We start from the raw sequence: 25,394 nt of genomic DNA, 5'->3' as shown, positions 1-25,394 counted from the left end.
AAAATTCGCATCTCTCTGCATTTTGTGATACAGTTCTCCCGTCAAAAAATATGAACAGAAAAGCATACATTGCTTATAAGAGTGAAAACTGTGTGCACAAAATCATTGTGTTAGGATAAATTGCCTGCAAAAATATGTTTGTTTTTAAAAAAATGTGTATGTAAATGTGTACAACAGTAGAAAAGCACATTCAAAAATCCATGTGAATTTTCATCTGGAGTTATTTTGTGTTTTTTTTTAAACAACGAATAATTTTGAAATGCAGAGGACAGAGCTTAAGGCTGGAAAAAAAACAAGAAACTGAGAGAAAGTTAAATTGACAAATTTGCCCATCCCTAGAACTTTCTATTTATGTCGTCTCTAAACCACTGATAAAAAAATTAATGTTTTCCACTTGAGAGCTGCATCATTAACATTGAAGAGAGGGAAGCCAAGCTAAAGCAATACCAGAAACACATGATGCCAAACTGGCAGCTGAACAGATGAGCAGATGCATTACGGAGCAATAATACATCTGCTCACTGAAATTTCCTTGCTGCAGAAAAACTCTTGAGGCTGATTCTCAACGCAGAAGGTGCCGCTAGGGACTGTGGTCCTATTTCTGATCTTTTGGTGAGAAAAGGTAGACAGCCAGTGTGTTCCGCTCTTCTGTTCAGTTTTTCTGCCTGCTAAACACCTTCTTCCTTCCAGTTACCTTCATTTCCACTCAGACAGGTTTGAGCTGTTGGCCAGCCACCAGATACAAAATCTAACACCTGTCTGCCAGATGTCTGCTGTTGTATATGTCACTGCTATGCCATCTGCCCTGCAACCTGGCAGGCCTTCTCCCAAGAACTTGGAATCAAAGCGTATTAATGAGGGGAATAATTTCATGTATCACCTGCTTTACAAAAACTCTTCTTCAACCTGCATAAGATTGCTTCCTCGCCATCCCCTTTCTTTGGAGCATCTGGGTGATGCCTGTGTATTCAATTTTTTACTGTGTGGTCCTTGAGTGTGTTTTCCCCCAGACTGGATTTGTGGCGATTTTATATTACGCCTCTCATATGACACCTGCCACTCGTCTGTCGTGATTTTCAACCCAACAATGAACAACTTCCTTCTTGTAGGCCCAGAATTGGTTCTGATTTGCTTATGAGCTGGTTCTGTGACAATGAGCATTCATCCTGCATTCAGGATGTTCCCATTAATCATTAGTCAATCCTACACTTTTCAATGCATTCCTCCATTACAGTGGTACCTCGGGTTAAGAACTTAATTTGTTCTGGAGGTCTGATCTTAACCTGAAACTGTTCTTAACCCGAAGCACCACTTTAGCTAATGGGGCCTTCTGCTGCCACTGTGCCACCACTGCGCAATTTCTGTTCTCATCCTGAAGCAAAGTTCTTAACCCGAGGTACTATTTCTGGGTTAGCGGAGTCTGTAACCTGAAGCGTCTGTAACCCGAGGTACCACTGTACTTTCCAAACCACAAAAAGTCTCTCTGTGTGTGTTTTTAATGGATTTGTTTCACTTGAGCAATAGAGCTCTTTAAACTGCTTGAATTGTGCAAATAGTACATCCTTGAATCTTTCCCACAAAATACGGACAGCCTGGAGGCCCTCAGACTCTTGTGTCGGGGACTGTTTCTGCATGGGCCATTCTGTGTGTCACCGTCTGTGGAGCTGAAGTCTCAGACTTCCACCCTTAATTCAGTGGATTGATGTGTTTTGTCAGCTAACAGCCTCAACTAAGTCCTCTTATCTGAGAAACCGCTGGCAAGCCAAGACAAAACCGTATCTCAGGCTAATTTGTCTTTATTAGAGTGCACCTTAACAAGCACCAGTGTGTCCTAGTCTGAAGAAGTTGGTGGCCCATATTCTGCACTTGTGGCAAGAACTGATCAAGGCCCGGTGGCGGCAACGTCAGTGCATCAGCTGCTGTTCATAGCTTGACAAAGCATCCGCAAAATAATGTTGACATTTTGGCTCTTGCCAGCTTGGCAAGTAGTGAGGGGACAGGGGTGAACAGCAGAAGAGATCTTGTCCACATGAGCCTGCAAACAAAGCCAGTGGGTTCAGCCAGAAACTATGTTGGCCAGCAGGTAATGGCTTTTCCCACCTGCCTTGCCCCAGCCTCCAGCCCTAGGAGCCTTCGTAAGGGCACTGCTTCCAGAAGAACTGAGAGGGGAGAGAGACTCTGTTTGCCATCAGGGGGTGGTTGGTTTCACCTCTGCTGTACCCGCTCGAGTCTGAGGAACCTTCAGAAGGAGGTTGCTGCCATGGGCATTATGTATATGTGTATTTTGCCCATGTATGGAGAGAGAGTGTGTACGAACTTAACAGTGTTTAGTTGATCTTTCGTGTGCTATTTTGTTAATGTTGTTAATATTGTTTTATAGATTATAAATGCACCATATAATATGACTTTTGCTTTAACTGCGGTGTTTAGATTATGTTTTAGTTGTTGCTCTGTTAACAGTGCTTTATAGTTTGTAATTGTTTTGCTGAAAAATTGTTATTTATTATGTATGACATATGCTGTATTTTTGATCTTCTGTTATTTTCTATCATGGTTTTGTTACTAGATTCAGGTACATAGTCGTGTTGGTCTGACTCACTCAAAATATATATAAAAAATTTTTAAACTGTTCAGTAGCACCTTAGAGACCAACTAAGTTTGTTCTTGGTATGAGCTTTTGTGTACATGCACACTTCTTCAGATACACAGATGGTTTTGTTATTTATTGTTCGTAAGCCACTTTGGGATTCATTTGACTGAAAAGCAGCATAGAAATATAATAAATCAAATCCACCAAATCAAATCCCTAGGCTGATTTGCATGTACACAGGAAAGTAGCATTATTTATTTTGGGAAGTTGGGGGGAAATGGTGTCAATGAACACAGAAATTGAGCAGTTTTCCTTGACAGGGAGGATATTGCAAATGATTGCTCAGTTTGTGGATTCAGATATCAGCAGGAAAGATGTGATATCCCCACTTCAAAGGAGAGCAGCGGGGGCTAGAGATGTGTATCTTAAAGGCACATACACCTGCCATAGTGGATGTGTGACACGCCTTCCACTGACAGCTGCCACTCCTACTCTTCTTCCTGCCAGCCCATCACATCCGCCACGTTTCTGTACTAAACCATGGCAGCAATGAACAAACTGTGAAAATGGCAGTCAGGCAAAAAAGGATGAGATTGCTTGCACAGAAAATTTCCTGGTCCTCTGGGAAGGATTAAAAAGTCAAAATCTACCCTTTCAAATAAAAATGATAGGTAGATTTTATAAGTATCCCTTCTGCTTTAAAGATCTTATGATATTATAACTGATAAATGAAACCTTGCTGGGACTTCATCGCAAATACTCGCCTGTGCTTCCTAGCATGCCAAATGAAAACTGTGCCTAGGTAATTTTATTTAAGAGTGTACATGTGTACTTCGCTTTTAATTTATTTTTTGCATGTGAAGACTGCTAATTCTCATAACATTTATTAAATAGTGCATTAAACTAATGGGGGCTCCTTTTCCTGGTACTGCATTCTGAAGATAGAATCCTATGAGTTAATTTCAACGTAACTGATATTTTGTTTTCAAAAAACTGTGTAAGTTCATTTTAATTGTAAGTAAGGTGGACAACCGCCTGCTTTTCTCTTCCACATGATTTCAGCTTAATTCTTGCTTCTGAATTATTATTTCTACAGTGTTCAAGGCATACAATGTAAGCAGCTGCCCAAAAATAACACTGAATTTTCTTAACTATATTTTCATACCTAACATCTATTCACTCATCCAAGCAAACCAAATTAACATACAAAGCAAAGGTGTGTCTTTTGTTCTGTGTGACTTACTCTGTTCACTTTCAGTGGTTGTGACAATTATGCAAGAAAAACACCCCACACTAATTTAGGATTTTTAATAATTTAAACATCAATGAGCAACAAAATAAATATAGGAATTGAAGTACCTTGTACTTCAGCTCTTTATGCTGGATGTGAGGTCTGTGAAAGTGGCCCAATAGAAGCTTCCCTTTTATGCAGGAATTGTGAGGAATTCCTAGTACAGTGGTACCTCGGTTTAAGAACAGCCCTGTTTATGAACTATTTGGTATACGAACTCCGCAAAACTGGAAGTAGTGTCCTAGTTTGCAAACTTTACCTTGGTCTACAAACGGAAGCTGAACAGTGGAAGGGCACCAGCGGCGGGAGGTCTCATTAGGGAAAGCACGCCTCAGTTTAAGAACAGTTTCAGTTTAAGAACGGACTTCTGGAACGGATTAAGTTCGTAAACCGAGGTACCACTGAAGGTCTTTATTGGGCATAAAAAGGATATGGCTAGGGAAAGACACGGCCAGATGGGCAGGGTATAAATAATAAAGTTATCATCATTATTATTATAGCAAGAGACAAAAATGTGGGTGACAAGATTATAACAGGCTAGAACTGCTGTGGAAAGGCCTTTCAGAAATGTCAGGCATCACCTCTGTGAGTTTGTTCAAGTGAAGTTGGGTTGGCTCTCAGCTGTTTGGTCTGCTTATGTTTGCCAAAGAAACAGAAAGCAGGGAAGAGGTACAAAGTGACTTGAGGAAATCTATGACATGCTTTTAGGATGCGTGTTCATCATTTCTTGACCACCAGTCTGCTGATGGTTCATGAATCAAGAGGCAAGTGGTAGGGAAAGGAAAGTCTTTCCTTGGGCCAATGACATTTCGGACGGCTTGTTTTCTATACTGAAGGGGAGTTGGAAACCAGAAGTAATTTTCTTATAGAAGAAGATTAATGAAGTTGGAAGAACTGCAAGACAAAACTATCCTGGAAATCTTAGGGCATTTCATCATTCAAGTTGGACTCTGATTAGAAACTTCCCCAGCACTGCAAGGAGTTAGAAGCTTTCATTCATCAGTAAGAACTTGAAAAAGACTACTTGTTAAACGGAAGTTTTACCAGAGATTCATAATATCTGTTGTTGTTTTTATATATGGTTGAAAACTTACATTAGCACAATACAGATACTATTGTGGATCTCTTTATTTGCTTCTCAGACTTTAAATTTACAGTATGTCAATTTGCTTTGCATTACAAATGGATGTATCAACTTCCCTGCTTGTCTTGCAGCCCCAACTCTTTCCCAAAAGTCTGAGAATAAGCAAAATAAGTTGTTAAAGGTGCAGATTTCCCACCCACCAGCCCCCCAAAAAGTTCATAAAACTTCAAGTTTCTGAGCAGCATCATAATTTTCTGCACAGTGGATATGTTGTGGTTGTCTTGGAAATAAGCAGGTTACGAAGTTTTGCATCGCAAAGTAGAGACATTTTAATAACTGAATATGGGAATAGTTGTGAGATATAAACTTCAGCCACGTGATTGTTCTGTCATTCTCTTTATTCCTCTTTCTTTCTTTCTTTTCCCAGCTGCCTGTCTTGTCCTGGGCTGTATGATTTATCCTGATGGCTGGGATGCAAAGGAGGTGAAACGGATGTGTGGTGAAAAGACAGACAAGTACACATTGGGGGCTTGTTCAATCCGCTGGGCATACATTCTGGCCATCATTGGAATCCTGGATGCCCTGATCCTTTCTTTCTTGGCATTTGTACTTGGCAATAGACAGGACAGCTTACTAGCAGAGGAACTCAAGCTGGAAAACAAAGGTAGGAGGAACGGCTTTGGGAGGCTGTGTTACTCTGAACGGCAAGGGAAAGCACTTAAAAATAACCATCTCCATTGTCTGCGTAAAGACTCGCGCTTGCTCATAAGTTATCCCCCATCCATGTTAAAGAACTGGTCCTTAGTATTATTGACCTTGTCAAATGGCACCTTTTGGCTTCTCCCCTTCCTTCCCCTTTCATGCTCTTCAGGCTCTGGCTGAGTGGGAAAAGTTCCCGTGTAATTCCTGTTCCTGTGTGCTGCTGCCCAAAGGGGTGTTACTCTGCCTCGGAGGGCAAAGAAAAGCACACAAGGGAGCAGTGATGGTGACGTAGACTGTGGAGGAGGGCACTACATGCTGGTGAACTCAGCAGATCTCAGAGCTGGTTATAATAATAATATTATTATTTGTACCCCGCCCATCTGGCTGGGTTTCCCCAGCCACTCTGGGCGGCTTCCACAAAGACCAAAAGTACACTAAGATGTCACACATTAAAAACTTCCCTGAACAAGGCTGCCTTAAGATGCCTTCCGAATGTCAGGTAGTTGTTTATCTCTTTGACATCTGATGAGAGGGCGTTCCACAGGGCGGGTGCCACTATTGAGAAGGCCCTCTGCTTGGTTCCCTGTAGCTTTGCTTCTTGCAATGAGGGAACCGCCAGAAGGCCCTCGGCTCTGGACCTCAGCGTCCAGGCAGAACGATGGGAGTGGAGACGCTCCTTCAGGTATACTGGGCTGAGGCCCGTTTAGGGCTTAAAAGGTCAACACCAACACTTTGAATTGTGCTCGGAAACAAGGTTGTAGTCCTTGTTCTGCCTAATTGCATTGCGTTTCCCCGGACAAGTCTTTTATCGCACAATCCACAAAAGCAGTTCCTGCCGAATTCAATGTGCAGGGCCTGGCCCACCCATGAGACAAGGTGAAGGGACCACCTCAAGCAGCAGGATCCACAGGGCAGCAGATCCCACTGCAGACCTTAATTTCTTCCCCTTGTTTGAGATGTAGATCTTGACTCCCACATTCTTCCCTGGTGGGGAGAGAGGTGTCATTTTTGTGGTTCACTTCAAGTGCCAAAATGTCTTGGGCCAGCTAAATACAGTTAAATATATATATAGAGAGAGTTTTAGTCTTAGTTGCTTTAGGTGGACGATGGATATATCAAATATAGCTATTAAAAAACAATTATTAGAAAATGCAATTTTTGTGTATTTTTAACAACACTGTAAGAAAACCTTTCATCTCCTAGGATAGCAAGCAAGGATAGACAAACCTGCCTTGGTCTGTTAGTTTATTTCACCCCCATATTGTCTACTCCAAGGTTAGCCATCATGCTGCCCTCCAGATGTCATGGGCTACAGTTACCATCTCCCCATGCTCCTATTAAGATTTTTCCTAAGTTTAAGAGCAGCACAGGAGGTGGCAGGGGAGGGGGAGTGAAGGTTTAACACTTTCTTCTTGCTGTGACCTACCCCCTTGTGCTGCTGACTGGAGAACAGCTGAAGGTGGTGAAAAGCTTGCCAGGATACACACATTTTCCAAGGCCTGTTAGGGAATATGGTTAATGCCCAGAGAATGAACAAAATTCATTTGGATAAGGAATAAAGACCTTTTAGAAAGGAAAACGCCACGATGGTTATCACCTATAGAAGTGCTATCAGTAAAGAAGACCAACATTAAAGGAGATTGGGGTACCTTTAAAGATATTATAGAATTCAAATACGGGAAACCAAACTTAAAAAAGAGAGAAGACATACAAAACTGGATCAAAGACTGGGTCCAGTATTTCCAATTAAATGAGATATTTAGGGAAGACAAAGAAAGAGGATTTTCTGAGGAAAACTCAGAACTCAAAAAAGTCTTATTGGGCAACAAATAAAAACTAGTTTCAAAAATTTATAAAATCTTATTAGAGTGGGGAGACTAAGGAAGAAATAACAAAGACCTCTATGATCCAATGGACAATTGACCTAGGACACAACTGTGGAAAACCACAATAAACTTCCCGGCATGCTATACCCTAAAAGAGAACCTACAAAAGGTGATATATAGATGGTACCTCACCCCTAGTAAATTTGTAAAAATGTATAAAAAGGAAACCAATTTATGTTGGAAATGTGAAGAGATTGAAGGGACATTTATACACATGTGGTGGGGCTGTAAGAAAGCCAAAGAGTATCGGGAGAAGATATACTCAAAACTGAAAAAGATGTTCAGGGTCTCATTTCCCAAGAAACCAGAGATGTTCTTATTGAGTATAGTAGAGGGGGAAATATCTAAGAAAGTACTTAGTCTTTTCCTCTACACAATAACAGCAGCCAGAATAATTTATGCCCAAAAGTGGAAGGACAAAAATAGTCTCACAAAAATAGACTGGCAAAATAAGCTAATAGAATACGTGGAGCTAGCAATGTTGACTGCAAAGATAAGAAATCAGGATGAGTCAGATACAGTGGTGCCTCGCAAGACGAAATTAATCCGTTCAGCGAGTATCTTCATCTAGCGGTTTTTTCGTCTTGCGAAGCAACCCTATTAGCGGCTTAGCGGATTAGCGCTATTAGCGGTTTAGCGGCTATTAAAGGCTTAGCGGCTTAGCTGCTAAAAGGCTATTAAAGGCTTAGCGGCTTAGAAAAAGGGGGGGAAGCGAAAAAAAATCTCAAGACTCGCAAGACGAAGCAAGCCCATATGGAAATTCGTCCTGCGAAGCGCATTGAAAAACGGGAAACCCTTTCGTCTAGCGGGTTTTCCGTCTTGCGAGGCATTCGTCTTGCGGGGCACCACTGTATAAAAGAAGAATGGGAATACTTTGGCGAATATTTAAAGAAATATTACGATCAGATAAATTTCCAAGTGGGGTTAGATATATGAGCAGCAGTTAAAATAAGCAGAAGAAGGGTGGTCATTAAGGAGATGCAGCTTAACAAGGACTAATTAAGACCCCGCAGAGGGGTGTGCATGGAAGTCAAAGACTGTAAGATAAACAATGACAATAATTGATGTACTAAGACATGTAAAATGCATAAATGAAAAAAGAAAAGAAAGTATTTATTGGTTTTAAAAAGAATGAACAAAATTCGGTCTATATATACGTATTTTTCAAGGTGTGCTGAAGATTATCTTTATTGCCTGGGAAATGTGCACAATTCCCTCTTCATGGAAGGATTATGTACACATTCTCCATGAGGCCTGGTGAATGTGCACAGTACTGCTCAGCTCATATCCCCCTTAACATGAAACACAAAGTCAGTTTCCTGTTCTGGTTTGAGCATTATGGCTGAAAGGCCACCAAAAAGGAATGAAGAAACACAACATCTGGCCTTTACTGATATCCATGTAGCAGAAAGCAGAGAATGGTGAAAGACTGTGATTTTTAATCCATCTAGGATATTCTGGATGCCACTTTGTGGTCATGATATTGTGGGGATCTCAGGTACAGGAAACTGCAACAAAAAATCCAAGTTCTGCTTCCAAAGAAAATACAATCTGTGCACTGAAAGTAAATGTAGACTTGGAAATGTGCTTAACCCTCTCAGTTCGAATTGCGTGATTGGGTTTGGATCAGACACTGCGGCATCCTAAAAAGCAACTTACAACTCAGGGTTCTTTCATCATTGACTTTTCCCAACCTTCTTGCACAATTTTTTGTGTGCAGTTTTGGCTTACTTGGCCAAAAACTTCAGGCTGATTCATGAGCAACTCTTTGCTGGAAAGTAGTTCTTTGGGAGCTGCCAAAAAAAGATCCACAATGTGGTATTCGAATTGCTTTCTAAAAACAATTGCTTTCAAAAGGCACCAGATTTCTAGTTCTCATGGTTAGAAAGATATACTAAATAAGCACATGGGCATTTTCTGCTATATTCTTAGAAGCATTTAGAATAAGGACCCTCCAACACTTCACAGAATGACTGGGGAAAGCTTGGGAGAATGCAATGATGATGAAATTTGCAAGCAAAAGGAATGCTGTTAAATATAATTGCCAAAATAAGTTTATTTGGAGATGGGCCTTGTTCATACAGTGCCGGAATGATAAAAGTAGCAGATGAAATACCTCATTACAACTTATTTACTTTAATGTAGCAAACCAACACTGTGTAGACTTTTTTGATCTCTCGATTTTCTCGCTTCTTTGTCTAGTCCTTGTTTAAAGCCGTCCAAGTTGGCAAATAAATTATGCAAAAGAGTAAAGCAGGAGAACTAAATACATAAGACTTATACATGTCTCCTGAAATATGCATAATGTATACAGAAATGGGTTTATATTTATGCATGGGCAGCCATTTCTCCCACCCCATCTAAGGGTCTCAGAGCTTTGGATTAAGCCACTATCTGTACATTATTGTTGTTTAGTCGTTTAGTCATGTCCGACTCTTCGTGACCTCATGGACCAGAGCACGCCAGGCACTCCTGTCTTCCACTGCCTCCCGCAGTTTGGTCAAACTCATGCTGGTAGCTTTGAGAACACCATCCAACCATCTTGTCCTCTGTCGTCCCCTTCTCCTTGTCCCCTCCATCTTTACCAGCATCAGGGTCTTTTCCAGGGAGTCTTCTCTTCTCATGAGGTGGCCAAAGTATTGGAGCCTCAGCTTCACGATCTGCCCTTCCAGTGAGCACTCAGGGCTGATTTCCTTAAGGATGGAGAGGTTTGATCTTCTTGCAGTCCATGGGACTCTCAAGAGTCTCCTCCAGCACCAGAATTCAAAAGCATCAATTCTTCGGCGATCAGCCTTCTTTATGGTCCAGCTCTCACTTCCATACATCACTACTGGGAAAACCATAGCTTTAACTATACGGACCTTTGTTGGCATTTCAATACTGTTCTATTTATCAACCTAGCCATTAAGTATCATAGATTTGTAGAACTGTTGAGTTGGAAGGGACCCCGAAGATCATCTAGTCCAACCCTCTGCAATGCCGGAATATGCAGCTGTCCCATATGGGGATCGAACCTGCAACCTTGGCGTTATCAGCACTGTGCTCTAACCAACTGAGCTATCCCAGTGTGCATCTTGAATGATTTGTTCAAGGTAACACTAGCTCCTATGACTAAACACTTGGTTAACTGAAGACTGAATAACAGCACACTTTCTCATTGTGCTGTTCTGTCTGTCGATGGTATGTGGTTGTGGTTGTTTAAAGTCATAATGAATCGGAACAGTTTGCCTTTTGTTTATTTCTTTAGGATGCAGCCAAGTCCACAGGCTTTTGCGTACTAATGCTGCTGTTCTCCCACTTTCCCCTGAACTCCTCATTCAAACAGCTAAAATTAATAACAATTAATCTCTAAGGCAGGGGCTTAACCAAATAATCTGAGTAGCTGCCCCCATTGCAATGCTTGGGAAGCACGAGTTATTTACTGTTGCACTTCCTCACGGGTAGCATTACTGTGTGAGTCATTAAGCTCTTGAAGAATGTTATCTCTTCACAAAGGCTCTAAATTTGACTACAAAGCCTTCGGAAGTGGCAAGACAGTTGAGAATGAGCCCTGGATTATAAATATCGGGATTTTTAAAATATTGAGCCTGAGCCTGAGGCACTGTGAATGTGTCAGAGTCAGGTTTCCTGTTCTAAGCAGACATCAAAAGATTCCTGCGAACTGTGCAAGGGTGTCTGAAATATTAGGATGCCCCACACATTCAGGCACACACAGACACACCTTGATGACTGTCCTGAATTTGGTCCCAAGGACTGCTGGGGAGTGAACTGGGTATGGGGGAGGGTTGGGAGGGTTCAGCTTCAAGGTAAAGATTTGGACTTGATGACTACAGGGTCTGATAGACATATATCCCTTTACATCCCTGTGTTAGATGGGATTCATAGCAGTCTCCCATTTAAGACATTGGTGAGGTCTGGAGAGCATCTTGGCTTCAGCAACTCTGCAGTTTCTGCCAGGTACTCAACGGACCATTCACTGGGCCCCATCACAAAGACCTACTGAACCTACTGAATCAAGGTTGAAGAAAAGGAGTCCGTCGTGCTACACTTACACGCACATTGCCCAAACATTCCTCATGTTATCTGCCCCCTCTGTTTCCATTTGATGTCAGACATGTGACTGAGGAGAGCTTTCTTGGTTGATGCTCACCTGGAACCAGTTCCAAAATCATTTTAGCTGTGGTGCCATTTTATTTGCCTGGAGTTTTTATAGCTGGATCTGACTTGTTGTTTCTTAATCCGTTCCACTGAATTGTATCAGGGTTGTGTGCCTTTTTTAGCTGCTGCTCCAAAAACAAAGGTTGACTAAATTTACCCAACTGATGCTTCAGACAAATGGCACCCCACATGGTTAGGTCCGATGTGGTTCCTGGTTTCTATGGCAGCCACTCTGCTCCCATAAGGAACAAAGAGGGACATTTCATCTGGGCAGGTGGGAAAACAACATACACACGGACATTTCCACTCACGCTGCTCTTCTCGCCCACTGGGAAGGTCAGAACACTATTCAAGTTGTGAGGCGAGGCGCAACCTTAAAGCCTTTGGAATGCATCAAACTGTGAAGAACAACCTCATGATTCTTAGCAATATATTTAAGCTTCCCTAATTTTGGAGATCAGTTGGGTTTTACTTATGTTTCTGATCTCCATAGTCCAGATATGTGGGGAACACAGTCACGTTCCACAGCTGGATCTCCACAGTGAGCCTCGGAACTACAAAAGTGTTTTAGGAGATGTAGGCGGTTTGAATCAAATAACAAAAGGGTGAAAACAACCTCTGAAGGTGACTGAACCTCCCCTTCCCCCCGTGATATATAGGTGGGCAGATCAGGAGAAGATTTGGGCATATAAGAAGATAGAGGACAGTCACAATAGCTGTTTCTGCAGAACTTTAGATTGTTCAAAGCACCTTCACATGCATTATCTTTTGATCCTTGGAAAGTCCCATAATGTAGACACATATTTCTCCCCACGTGATAGAGGTGGACTAAGGCTAAAAGAGAATGACTTAACTGAGGCCAGCTCAGAGCATAGAAAGTTGTCTTATCTCATGTAAAACCAATGGTCCGTCTTGCTAAGTATTGTCTCTGCTGAGTGGCTGCCACTTTCCAGGACCACAGGTAGGAGTCTTTTCCAGTCTTACCTGGAGATGCCAGTGGCTGAACGTGGACATTTTACATGCCAAGCATGTGCTCTTTATTGCCAGAAATAATCAACTTGTCCCCAGAAGCAGACTTCACTGTGAATTGAAAGATGCTGCTAACATTTCTATTTTAAACACCAAAAGTTCAAAATAGATGGTTGCCTTCCTGGAACTATGCTGGTTCACTGCTATCCAAGTACAACTAGCTTTAATATGAGGGGGGAAATCTCTGTGTTAACACCAGTTTCCTGAGCCTCTAATTTACTGGTACTCAGCTTCATTTATTGAGGTTTAACACAAATGTTAGGGATAGGGATGCAAAATGCATGCTGGTTATAATCCTATTACATGCTTACCTAGGAGTAAGACCCAGTGGGACTTCTGAATAGGCATGCATTAGGTTACATTGCCAGGGATAGTAACCTCCTCCCCCTTTTTCTGGGATACCTTTCAATCCTAGTTCAGTGTGGTAAGCAAAAAGGAAGTATTATTTCTTTGATTCATACTGTCAACCCAATGCAAACAATCCTCAGTTTTGTTATCATGAAAACAAGGTGTGATGGTTCCAAAAATACCTAATCATGGTTTGGTGCTAGGTGAATAAGTCTTAAAGGATCCAAAGGCTTGCATACACTTTCCTCTTCTTATGTGTTGTGATACGTTCCCTTGTGTGTTGCAGTTCTGTTCATGGTCTGTGGCAGAAGCCTACTGCCATATTATTCCAACAGCAGAGCATGCTTTGTAGTTGTCCTGAAAGCCTGGATGGGGAACTAGGATTTCCTGTTCATTTCCCGTCCTAGGTTGCAGGAGAAACATGCACTGTAGCTTACTGGAAGCTAGGCAGTGACAATGGGATTGCAGTAATTGAGGGGAGGGAGAGTAAGGAAAGGGGACTCTATAAACCTGAGGGTCCTCCAAGGCTCCTTCGCCTTGGTAAACCGTGGGCTGTTACTTCATCCAAACCAGCTCACTGCTTGTGAGCTCCTGGTACACAGGTAGGCTTTGCAAAAGTGGTTCCAACAGGTACTGCTGCAAAGAGTTCCCCACATATTGATGATTCACACAATATTTTCTCCTGTAGGGGTGGAGGACAGCCATCTTAAATGACCTGGAGTTCTGTAGGGCACTTCAGAAGCTTTTCAGGAGTGGTGCAAAATTCCACTTCTCAACCACCTGCATACTATGGAGAGAAAACTACATATAGATCACCCATGTGGTGTAATTAATAAAAGAATTGGCTGGCTCCCTAGATCCAAAGTGCAGGGCTAAATGCACTCTCCAGTAAGAGAGCCCCAGCAGAGTTTAAAAGTCACAAAATATGCAGTGACAGTGAAGCATTAGGAATATAGGCTGTTAGACCTTTTAATATCCCATTTAGTCCACTGACAGCGCTCCCCCATTTCTACACCTCTCGCAAACAGACCACACTGTTTAGTAAGTTTAAATGCTTTACTTACAGAGTTCAAGGTTAGATTCATGTGCTATTCCATGCAGCAAGAAGTAAACACAGGCAGAAATCTTGGGATACAAAATATTCTGAAATAGCTCTAAGCATGCAGTCTGAGCTTGTAACTTGGTGAGTTCACATGGTGAAAAAGAGTGGACAAAGAAGGAAACTTAACTTCCCTCCAGGTGAGGGGCATGACCTAGCTGAGTCTAAGAATACAATTCTATGATCTTAACCCCTTCATGCATTAACTAGCCCTAAGCTTGCTAGTTAAATCTGACTGCGATTTCCCACATATACTTCCGTTAGAGAGCTGCCATAAATTCACTGTAGGTACAAAACCTCTTTTTAAATGTCTGGAAATGAAATACTCTCAAAGTAAATTCTTTAGTCTTTGATTGTTATTCCAGTGGGGTCTTATGTCTTTTAGAGGTGAAGGGTACACCAAAGTGCACTTGAAATGACAGGACATGTTTTTAAACAAGATATTTCAGAGCACTAATTGGGAGTTTGGGGCATGAGAGGCACTCGGTGACATATTTAGAAGAACAGGCACGAAAGGCCATGGCTCTGATACTATAATACAACCCTAGGAACTGTCAGCATGGAAGGAAGGGATGTGGAATGGTAAAGTGATGCTCTTCTGAGGGTGAGGATCAAGAATTGTTTCATGGTATACTGCTGTGCTCCTCTGCCATTTCAAAGTTAGCCTTTAGCTTCTAATTCCTGGATTTAGAGCAATCGTTGAGATCCTGCTGAGAATTAATTGGCACGTGCCCTTTAGCTTATCCAGAAAACGGGACTAACGGGTAAAGAGCAAGCCTTGCCGCCTTCCCTCGGTCAGTTTTGTCTTTTTCATGCTACCCTCCTGCTGTTTGGTTGCTGGCTGTTAGCTTTATTCAATGCAGGGCAAAGATGACACATTATTGAGAGAAATAAATACCCTCCACTTCCCGCCATAGCTGCCTTGTTATTTTCTTGAAGGAGGCTGACAATCTCCTCCCGAACATGTCTTTCTAAGGTCTCTGTGACATGATTAGCTGCTGTAACTTTCCAGTCGGCTATCACGCTAGCATTTGTGTTGGTTTTAAGGGACTATGCAACTCCCATGGCCACCAATTAGGCTGCAAGTTGGTGACGTTTCAGGTAAAGCGAATCTCAGGCAAAGGAAATTGCTTGTGTGTGAAGTGCGCCTTGATTGACCTCCTGGAGTCAAGGTCTTACAGGAGGAAGGGAATCAATTCGTTATATACACTCGTCTCTCCAGAGGAGCTGCAGTCCCTGGTGAAATCTGAAAGCTGAGGTTCAGAAGACTTTAGAAATTAAATCCATACTGATGGAGCACGCAGAAGATGTAGAACATATGTAACATAACAGCTCTCTTCAAATATATGAGGAGTTGTCATATAGAAAGTGGGGCAGGCTTGTTTTCTGCTTCACTGGAGTGTAGGGCTAGAACTAATGAGAAGGAAAAGCAAGGAGGCAGATTTTGGTTAATCATTAGGAGGAACATTCTAAGAGGAAGAAGTGTTTGCATGGCGAGTTCCCGCCTCCCCCCATAGAAGAAAAGACACAGGACACAAGAATTCGAGTTAATGGGTCAAATTAGGCCACAACTTTATTGATTACAGGAATTGAGCGGTATTGGCTTAGGCATTGGTCCTACAACTGACCGGCCTGGCCGGTGAGGGTTAACCACCAGTGGGAGGAGTCCTGCTGAGGCACATCAACTAGGACCTCCCCCGGGGTCACCGCGTGGGGGCGTGCCGTGGGCCCACACCTCCATAGGCTTAGGGCGAGGCCACGCCCCCCGGAATCCTTTACCGGACTACCCTTTATTTGGGAGAAGGTGATGGCGCTCCTTCTCCCCCTTCATCTGCACAACAATAGACTGTACCCCCACCAATGCCTACCGCCAATACCGTGGAGTTGTGATTGAAAACCAAATGGCTGGAGCCAATCTGCCAGATGGAAAAATTCCTACCAGGCCCCTCGACGGCGACCCACCGAGGTTCATAGCAGCGTCAGAGAACCTAGCCTAACGGGTGGGAGCAGAGGGAAAACCAGGTCAGCTGCGGCATGGGAAAGAGAGAGGTCCTCGGCCGCGCCAGACCTAAGTAAGCGAGGCCACACACACCCCGCGCCAGCCGATTGGCTGGCACGGGGTATGACGCGGCTGAGGATTCCCTGCTATTGCGTGGGGGGAGGGGCGTGAAGCCCGCAACCCCACCTCCTCCCTAGCTCGGAAGCGGATTTTGCGTGCAACATACGATCACAATAGGCGGTGGGAAGTTCTGCTTTTCTGCAGCTATTTAAGCATGGCCCTCTGCCAGGGATGCTGTTGTTTCAAGATTCCTGCACTGTGTAGGACAGCTTGACTGCATGATCTCCAAGGTCCCTTTAAGTCCTAAAATTCTATGAATCAGTAAATACGTTGCCGAGCATTATGTGCAGTAAAAGCAAGAAAGACCATGGTAGCAAAGAACTTAAAAACCTCTGGAAATTATATGCAGCGCTTAAAATGGACAGACGCAAGCCATAAAACGACGTACCGTATTTTTCGCTCTATAAGACACACATTTTCCCCTCCAAAAATTAAGGGGAAATGTGTGTGCATCCTATGGAGCGAATGCAGGCTCCTTGGCTTCAGCGATAGCAACCCGAAGCCTCAGAAGCGCAGTGGGAGCGCTCCCGCCGCGCTCTGGAGGCTTCAGGTTGCCTTCACTGAAGGCAAAGGCAATGTGGAAGAGAAGAGCTGCACAGCACCCCTTCAGCGAAGCGGGAGGAGAAATGGAAAGGGCTCCGTTTCTCCTGCCGCTTCGCTGAAGGGGCGCAGCACAGAGAGGGGGAGATTTTTTTTTCTTGTTCTCCCCCTCTAAAACAAGGTGCGTCCTATGGTCGGGTGCGTCCTATAGAGCGGAAAATACGGTAACTCTGCATTGCCGCTACCACTAATTCTATCTACTGTTTTTATAGATGATAACATCATTTCTCACAACTTAACCAGGTTGTACTGAATTAACACTGCAGCTAAATCCGTCCACCTGTGGTGGCCCCCCAAAAGCACCATTGAGTGATATCACAAGGCCTGCTGTCTAAAATCAGGCCTGTGTCCGGGCTTCAGACAATCTAGCAGAAGTGTGCAGGCAATTCTCATTTCTGTGTAGGGTCTGAATTAACGCTTTATGTGATGGCTTGTGCGTTTTTTCTCCTGCTCAGAATTATGTTCTTGCATATGACAGGGAAGAGAATTAATCAGAAGTGGGGGAAGATTTATAATTTACAAAGCTGGAGTGTCCCCCCCAAAAAATGTTTAGAGGCATGATGCTTAGCATTGAAACAGTGGGGCAGTGAGTCCTCCAGGAGTGAATTTTGTTGTTGGGGATGAAGATACTGACGTAGAACATTTTTTTTTAAAAGCCACTCTGAAAACCTTTTCAAATTTCCAAAGCAAATAAAAGGAAGCCTAAACCATAGGGGTTAAGAATGGAGACCATGGGCTGGGGAGTCTGTGGCTTAAATCTCATCTCGGCACCAAATTTTCTAGGTGAGTTACGGCCTTGAGAAACTCCACATGCAATAAGGGGATAAAAATACTTCCCTGCCTCAAATTGTTCCTGTACAAATTTCTAAAATGGTTGTTGTTCTCATTAATTTCATTCCTATACCACTTTACATTTTCAAGATAAGACTGAACGCTGTTTACATCCTGCATTAAAACATCAAATAAAACAATCTAGAATAAAACATTACTGTAGAAAGTCAAATATAAAGCATACATTCAAAGCAACATAATTAACAGGAAATTAAAATATTATCTTAAAGATTTCAAAACAGAACATTGCAAAAGAGGCCAACTACAGAATGCACATTTAAACGTAGCAAAGTTAACCAAACCCTTTTTATCTTAAACATTTCAGAAGAAAACATTACTAAAGGAAATCAAATATAACATGCACATCTAAAAACAGCACAATTAACAAGAGAATAACATATTATCATAAGCAGAGGACATATCTGCTGCTATTGCTGCCAGTCCAGTCAATGGAGGTTCATGGCAGGCGGTGGCTGTGGAAACTCAGTGCAGACTCAGGTCATCGTCCAAGAGACAGCCAAGATGGTCCTTGGCCTCTTCAGCAGCTTCAGCTTTTGTAGCTGGAGTCAGTCCAGGCGCCCCCCTCCCAGGTCAGGTGGGAAAAGGCCTGGAAGCCAGGGAGCAAGTTTTCCAGAACCAACAGCTAAGATGGCTCAAAAACGATGTATGGACTTTGAATACTTCAAATGCACCATATACCAGTAAATCCTGGGTATTATTATAGTTACGTGCAATCTGAATTACGTAGGCTTTTACAAATCCATTCTATTTGGATAATCAGGAGAAACCTTTTTCACAAAGGCTGCAGTTTACCATTGCCAATGATTCCAAAACATTTACTCCCTTTTGCCTTGCAATACTTTCATCACCGGAAGGAATCCTTGATGATCCACAGTTGTCAAAAGGAGGACACATTGCGTGGCGAGTTCCCGCCTCCCACCAGTAGGAATAACGACACATGACACAAGTCTTTTAGGTTAATGGGCTAAAATTGGCCACAACTTTATTGGTTACTGGTAACGAGCGGTATTGGCTTAGGCATTGGTCCTATCCGTCTATCCGGCTTCAGCCTGTTTGCTTGAAGACCGGGAAGGGTTAACACCAGCAGGGGGAGCCCTGCTGATGCACAGCAACTAGGGACTCCCCCAGGGGTCACCGCTCGGGGGCGCGCCTTAGGCCCTGACCTCCATAGGCTTCAGACAAGGCCATGCCCCCTGGAATCCTTTACCAGACTACCCTTCAATATTCGGGGGAGGGGATGGCACTCCTCCCCCCCAACACATCTACATAACAATACCCCTACCAATGCCTAACCGCCAAAACCAAAGAAGTTGTGACGATTTGCTACGAGGTAGGCGAAAAACCAAATGGCCAGTGCCAATTTGCCAAATGGAAAAAATTCCTACCAGGCCCCTTAACGGCAACCAACCGAGGTCCATAGCAAGGTCAGAAGGGAAACCTTGGAGGGCGGGCAGGTGGGAAACCTAAGAAGCTGAGCGGCCATAGAGGGAGATCCCAGGCCGCGCTTGCCTTAAATGAGGCAAGCCACACCCCCTGAGCCAGCCGATTGGCTGGCCAGGTGATGACGCGGCCCGATGATTCCCCTGATCGCGCGGGGCTGGAAGCCAGCCTCCGCATGTGTGTTGGAGGCGTGAAGCCCGCAACACCAGCTCCTCCTGAGGTCGGAAGTGGCTTTTTCATAGACCACTTGCTGCTGCACTAATCATGATCCAACCTGGAAAAGAGGGTCAGTGAAAATTTTCCGGGACGTCCAGCATAGGTGGGGTTTTAATAATAGGCTCTGTGGCAGGTGAGAAAATGATCCTGACTCTTGTTAAATGTATTAGCTGAGATGGGCTGAAAGCGGCTGCTTTCTTTCTTTTTTTCTTGCTCCACAGCTGAAACAGAAACAGATTGTCTGAAGGGCAGATTGTTCTTCCCAAGATCTTGTCAGCCAGTCTTCTAAATACAAGTAAATATGGGTCCCTTGGCGTCCTAGATGAGCTGTCAAGTCTGCAAGGCACACAATGAACATTCCGGAGACATGACGTATTTTAAAGGGGGTTTATTTTGTTTGGGGCTTGGTAAATACTAGGGCTGCGAATCAGTGTAAAACTGAAACATTAGAGATGAATCATTTAAATTGGCTATAAATAATGGCTTTCCTAGGGCCACAAAATAATTTCATACCTCTAGAGGGAGTGAGCCTAGTGGCAGAACTCAGCAAACGCAGGCAGCTGTCTGGGCCAGAGCACCCAAATAGGCTCATCAGCACTAACAACTGGGCCTTCTATTACACTGGGTGCTGCAAAGCACTGTGGGGAATTTCAAAATGGCAATCCATAGCTGCCTACAAACAGGGCATCTTATCAATGAAGAGGACACAGTGCCAAGGGCCTTCTCAAATCTGGATGTGGCCCTGAGAGATAGGCGTTGGAAATTGAGCTTGGGGAAGGTAATATGTATGGGGAAATGTTTACAGTACCAAGATCTATACGGTACGTCTTCCGATTTCAGGCAGAATCAGTTGAAGTCTGACAATCCAGTCCTAGACACAGGAAGAATAAAATAAAACAGCCTGCTATTTCCTCGCGTGGAAGCTGCATTCTCCACGCTGTCATCATTTCAGCAAGATGTTATATAAAAATCAGCAATTGTAGGAGACTCAGCTTTTTGGTGCTTGTCTTGGAGAGAGAGTGGGGGGGGGAGGAGAGGGAGAGGGTTTAGTTGCAGGTGCTTTGCTAGGTAACCTTGTACAAGCTCCTTGGCGCTGGTTTGCAAAAACACCTGAACATCCACTGTCTGTCGTCCGTTTGGCATTCTGAGCCATTCCCAGGCTCCTCACTCTAACAGTGTGTGCGAATCACTTGGGGATTATGTGAAGTCACTGATCAGCTGCCTCAATCTAAATACCGCTCAGCAAGAATTCTGCCTTGTATTTGATTCAGCTTGTGCCCTTTTATTTTTGAAGCCCGTGTCTCTCTACCAGTACAGTGGTACCTTGGTTTATGAACTTCATCCGTTCCGGAAGTCCGTTCTTAAACCAAAACCGTTCTTAAACCAAGGCTCTCTTTCCCTAATGAGGCCTCCCACCGCCGGTGCCCTTCCACTGTTCGGATTCCATCCTTAGACCAAGGTAAAGTTTGCAAACCGGGACACTACTTCCAGTTTTGCAGAGTTCGTAAACTGAATAGTTCGAAACAGGGCTGTTCTTAAACCAAGGTACAACTGTATATTAAATCCCTGTTTTTCACATGTGCAGTCTCTTTCTAGATCATGAGACAGCCAGCAGGGCTTGTCGTTTTCCATCCTAGGTGCACAGTAAAAAAAGGGTAAAGGACCCCTGACAGTTACCTTAGTTTTCTGTTTATTTGACAGACACAGAGTCAGAACGGTTTCAGAAAGAGACAGAACTAAATGTGGTTAAAAAAGTAAAGTACCTAGGGGTAAACATAACAGCAAAAAATCTGAGTCTATTTAAGGATAACTATGAAAAATGTTGGGCAGAAATTAAGAGAGATTTAGACAGTTGGACAAAATTGAAACTTTCTTTGTTAGGCCGAATTGCTGCTATCAAGATGAAAGTATTGCCAAAGATGTTGTTTTTGTTTCAAACACTCCAGGTTCTGGATAAGACGGAGTGTTTTCAGAAGTGGCAGAGAGATATTTCTAAGTTTGTCTGGCAGGGCAAAAAGCCCAGAATTAAGTTTAAGATATTAACTGATGCGAAAGAAAGAGGGGGCTTTGCCCTGCCAGATTTAAAGTTGTACTATGAGGCCGCAGCTTTTTGCTGGCTAAAAGACTGGCTACTTCTTGAAGACACTGATGTGTTGGATTTGGAAGGGTTTAACAATACTTTTGGATGGCATGCATATTTATGGTACGACAAGGTTAAAATCAATAAGGCCTTTAAGAACCATATTGTCAGAAAATCACTGTTTAATGTCTGGACAAAATATAAAGACTTGTTGGAAAATAAAACTCCAAGGTGGCTTTCACCTTTGGAAGCTAAGGCCCGAAAAAGACCCAATATGGAGGCCAAATGGCCAAAATATTGGGAAATACTAGAAAAAGATGGAGACAACTGGAAATTGCAGAGTTTGGAGAAAATGAAGGATAAAGTGCGAGACTGGTTACATTACGCTCAGATTAAAGAAGTTTTTAAAAATGATAAGAAACTAGGGTTCCAGGTGGAAAAATTGAAACTAGAAACAGAACTGTTAGAACCAAAGACTAAGGTACTTTCAAGGATGTATAACTTGCTGTTAAAATGGAATACACAAGATGAAATGGTTAAATCGGCTATGATAAGGTGGGCGCAGGACATTGGGTATAATATCATGTTTGAGGACTGGGAAAGGTTGTGGAGTACTGGGTTGAACTTTACTGCATGCAATGCTTTGAAAGAAAATGTAATGAAAATGATATATAGATGGTATATGACCCCAGTCAAACTTGCAAAAATATACCACCTGTCTGATAATAAGTGTTGGAAATGTAAAGAGAATGAAGGAACATTCTTCCACCTCTGGTGGACCTGCCCTAAAGTGAAGGCGTTCTGGGAAATGATCTATAATGAACTGAAAAAGGTATTTAAGTATACCTTCATAAAGAAACCAGAGGCCTTCCTTTTGGGTATTGTCGGCCAAGGGGTGGTAAAGAAGGATCGGACATTTTTTATGTACGCAACAACAGCAGCAAGGATACTTCTTGCAAAGCACTGGAAAGCTCAAGATCTACCCACACTGGAAGAATGGCAGATGCAACTGATAGACTATATGGAACTGGCTGAGATGACCGGCAGAATCCGTGACCTGGGAGAGGAGAGGATGGAGGAGGACTGGAAGAAATTCAAGATTTATTTACAGAAATACTGTAATTTGAGTGAATGTTAAGCAGGATGCTAGATCATAAACAATTGAGCACCACTAAATTAGATGATTTAAGATAATGAGTGAGATTGAGAAAATATAAACTTCTTTGAGAATTACAAGATTATAAATAAACAGATGGGACATAAGAATGCAAACAAGATGATAAATTGCTGGCAAAAAGTTATAACGATGAAAGTGGGAGCGGGAGATGTGAGGAAGTCCAAAGAAGATGTGAAATTATGTTAAGACATATGCTATATTGTTTATTATATCTATTTCTATTTTAAACCCTAATAAATATTTTTTTTAAAAAAAAAGGACCCCTGACAGTTAAGTCCAGTCACAAACGACTCTGGGGTTGCAGCGTTCATCTTGCTTTATAGGCCAAGGGGGCAGGCATTTGTCTGCAGACAGTTTTTCTGGGGTCATGTGACCAGCATGACTAAGCCACTTCTGGTGCAACGGAACACCAAAACCAGAGCAGCGCACGGAAACGCCATTTACCTTCCCACCGGAGCGGTACCTATTTATCTACTTGCACTTTGACGGGCTTTCGAACTGCTAGGTTGGCAGGAGCAGGGACTGAGCAACGGGAGCTCACCCTGTCGTGGGGATTTGAACCGCCGACCTTCTGATCGGCAAGCCCTAGGCTCTGTGGTTTAGACCACAGCGCCACCCGCATTGGTAGTAGTGGTGAAATCATGGTGGTGCAACCCCACAGAGTAGTCCCTAATGTGTTTTGTTGTGTTCTTCACATGTTCAAGTTGTTGTAGCAGTCATTTCATTGCTGCAACCTTCTCAGTGTACTGGGAGACAATGGGGCTTTAAGCTGGACCGTTCACCATGTCTGTCTCATATGATCTGTTGTGTCATGTGATATTTTTGAACAGGCTAGGCACTGCATCAGTAGTTGAGGAGGTGGGACATCAGCCTGAAACCAACCAACCCAGTGGTAGAAAAGGGGGCAGACCCACACAGGCAGTTGATTTCATCCCACTGAAGTTCCAAAGCTTTCCTTGCCTCTCCCACTTCTACATCCCAGAGTTTACACTAAAACTGGCAAGCTGTACTTTGGCTAAAACTGAGCATTAAACGTGTAAACCTATTGTAGTTTTCTGCAGTTCACATTACAGTGCATTAATTTCAGCTCTTTCCTAGACAAAATAAAACTCTGGATATTTGGTCAACTGCTACAGAAAGAGATTTTCTAAGTAAGTCATCTTGCTCCTGGATATTAATTCCAAAGGACCGAGTCAGCCTGACATTTTCTATCAGCTCCCTTGCTTGTAAGAGAGAACTTTAATACACTGTGATATCATTAATAATGATGATGAATAGAGGTTCCTCAGCAGGAGCCAGAAGTAGTGCAAGATTAAAGCTCTCCCTACATGCTGCTGCTTAAGAATGGAGACACTGACAGTATGCAGTATTAGTTGGCTTCAGCGCTCCATCAGCCAGAGAAAATCCATCTACTAAGATGAATGACAGTTCCCAGTTCTCTGTCTCATTCTAGCGCAGGGATGAGCAACCTTGTTCAGCCCTGAGGGCCTCGTTCCCTTATGAGCATCCTTCCAAGGGCTGCATCCCAGTGGTGGATGGAGGAACCAGAGGCAAAAGTGGGGTGGAACCACATGTGTCACCTTTGTACATTGAAAGTCAGAGCTTCCTTCACTCCTCACACACATATTTCTATCCAGGCAAACAAAGAGGCGCAAACGCAGTTCAAGGACACATTCCAACCAGAAGATGCGCTCAGGAAGGGTGCAGAGTAGGAGCACTGAGGGATGTACCCTGAGGATAGGGGATGTGGACTGGGAAGTATCACAAGGGCCTGACAGAGGGACCTGGAGACCTTGAAGTTTCCTCAGCCCTGCTCTAGTGTAGTGAAGAAGCAGAACCTAGGATGCTTTGTAGATGAAGAGGTGGAGCTGCAGAGATGGGCATGAGCTTGATTTGCATTTTCTTGGGCAGCTAAGGGGGCAGAGAACATACTCAGCCTCCACTCCAACAGTGTCTTCTAAAAGTGCACTTCTTTAGCTTTTCCTACCTCAGCCTGTGGTTGCCTATTATTCTCACAGAGAAAAGGGTACCAAGGGCAAAACATTTCCTCTCGATGTGATGCTAGATGGCCTAGCACCCCAAAAAATAAATAAATGGTGGGATGTCTTTGTCCCATATATTAGATTTCAGAAGGGTAATTAAAGGTATGTTTCATATTAAGGTTTAGTCTTGCAGTCTTAGTTTAGTTTTCCATACACACCCACACACCCCATTCCTCATAAAGAGATGCATTTTTCTTCAGAAAACAGTTCATATTTATGTAGCACTTTAGAATGTTCAAAGATCCGCAGAGGTACCTTATCTTGTGAAAAAAGAATGCATTAATCTTGCAGATAGTGCCACAGCTTTCCACAACTTCCTGTCATAACTAAGGAAATTCTGCTTTTCGAGGAGGGGTTGGATGTCATTGAGGAAGCGAAAAACTGGGTTCAGGGACAATCCCTAGAGAGAGCGTCACTGCTTTGCCAGAGGCCCCTGTTGGGAGTCACAGGACTCAACAGTGAGGTCACCTGCATGGCCTGATAGTGCATGTATGCCCCTCATCTTGGTCTCTGAGGACTCCTCTGAACCCTCAACAGTTTTTGAGGGCACTCCTCTTCTGCCACACCACATCCAAGGGCAGCAGGAGCCTCTCCAGTTCTTCCTGATCCAGTGCCTGAGAAATAGGACGGCCCCTTTAAACCCCAACAGTTTCATCAGGGGAGCCAAGCTTGGAGAAAGCA

General features: G+C 43.3%; 1 protein-coding gene across 1 annotated transcript in view; it reads left to right on the top strand.

The window, feature by feature from the left end:
* Nucleotides 1-25,394, top strand: part of LHFPL3 (LHFPL tetraspan subfamily member 3) — a gene marked incomplete at its 5' end in the record, with an annotated part of 239,956 nt that overhangs the window by 146,166 nt on the left and 68,396 nt on the right. The window contains one exon of the mRNA XM_080972056.1: nt 5,393-5,629. Coding sequence (XP_080828182.1) covers nt 5,393-5,629 — 237 coding nt within the window. The remainder of the gene's footprint in view (nt 1-5,392; nt 5,630-25,394) is intronic.

This window comes from Podarcis pityusensis (assembly GCF_964106645.2).
Source record: "Podarcis pityusensis genome assembly, chromosome: 10".
In the NCBI taxonomy this organism is placed as follows: domain Eukaryota; kingdom Metazoa; phylum Chordata; class Lepidosauria; order Squamata; family Lacertidae; genus Podarcis; species Podarcis pityusensis.
Note: the sequence above shows the minus strand (reverse complement) of the source record. Positions and strands in the feature narration are given on the sequence as shown.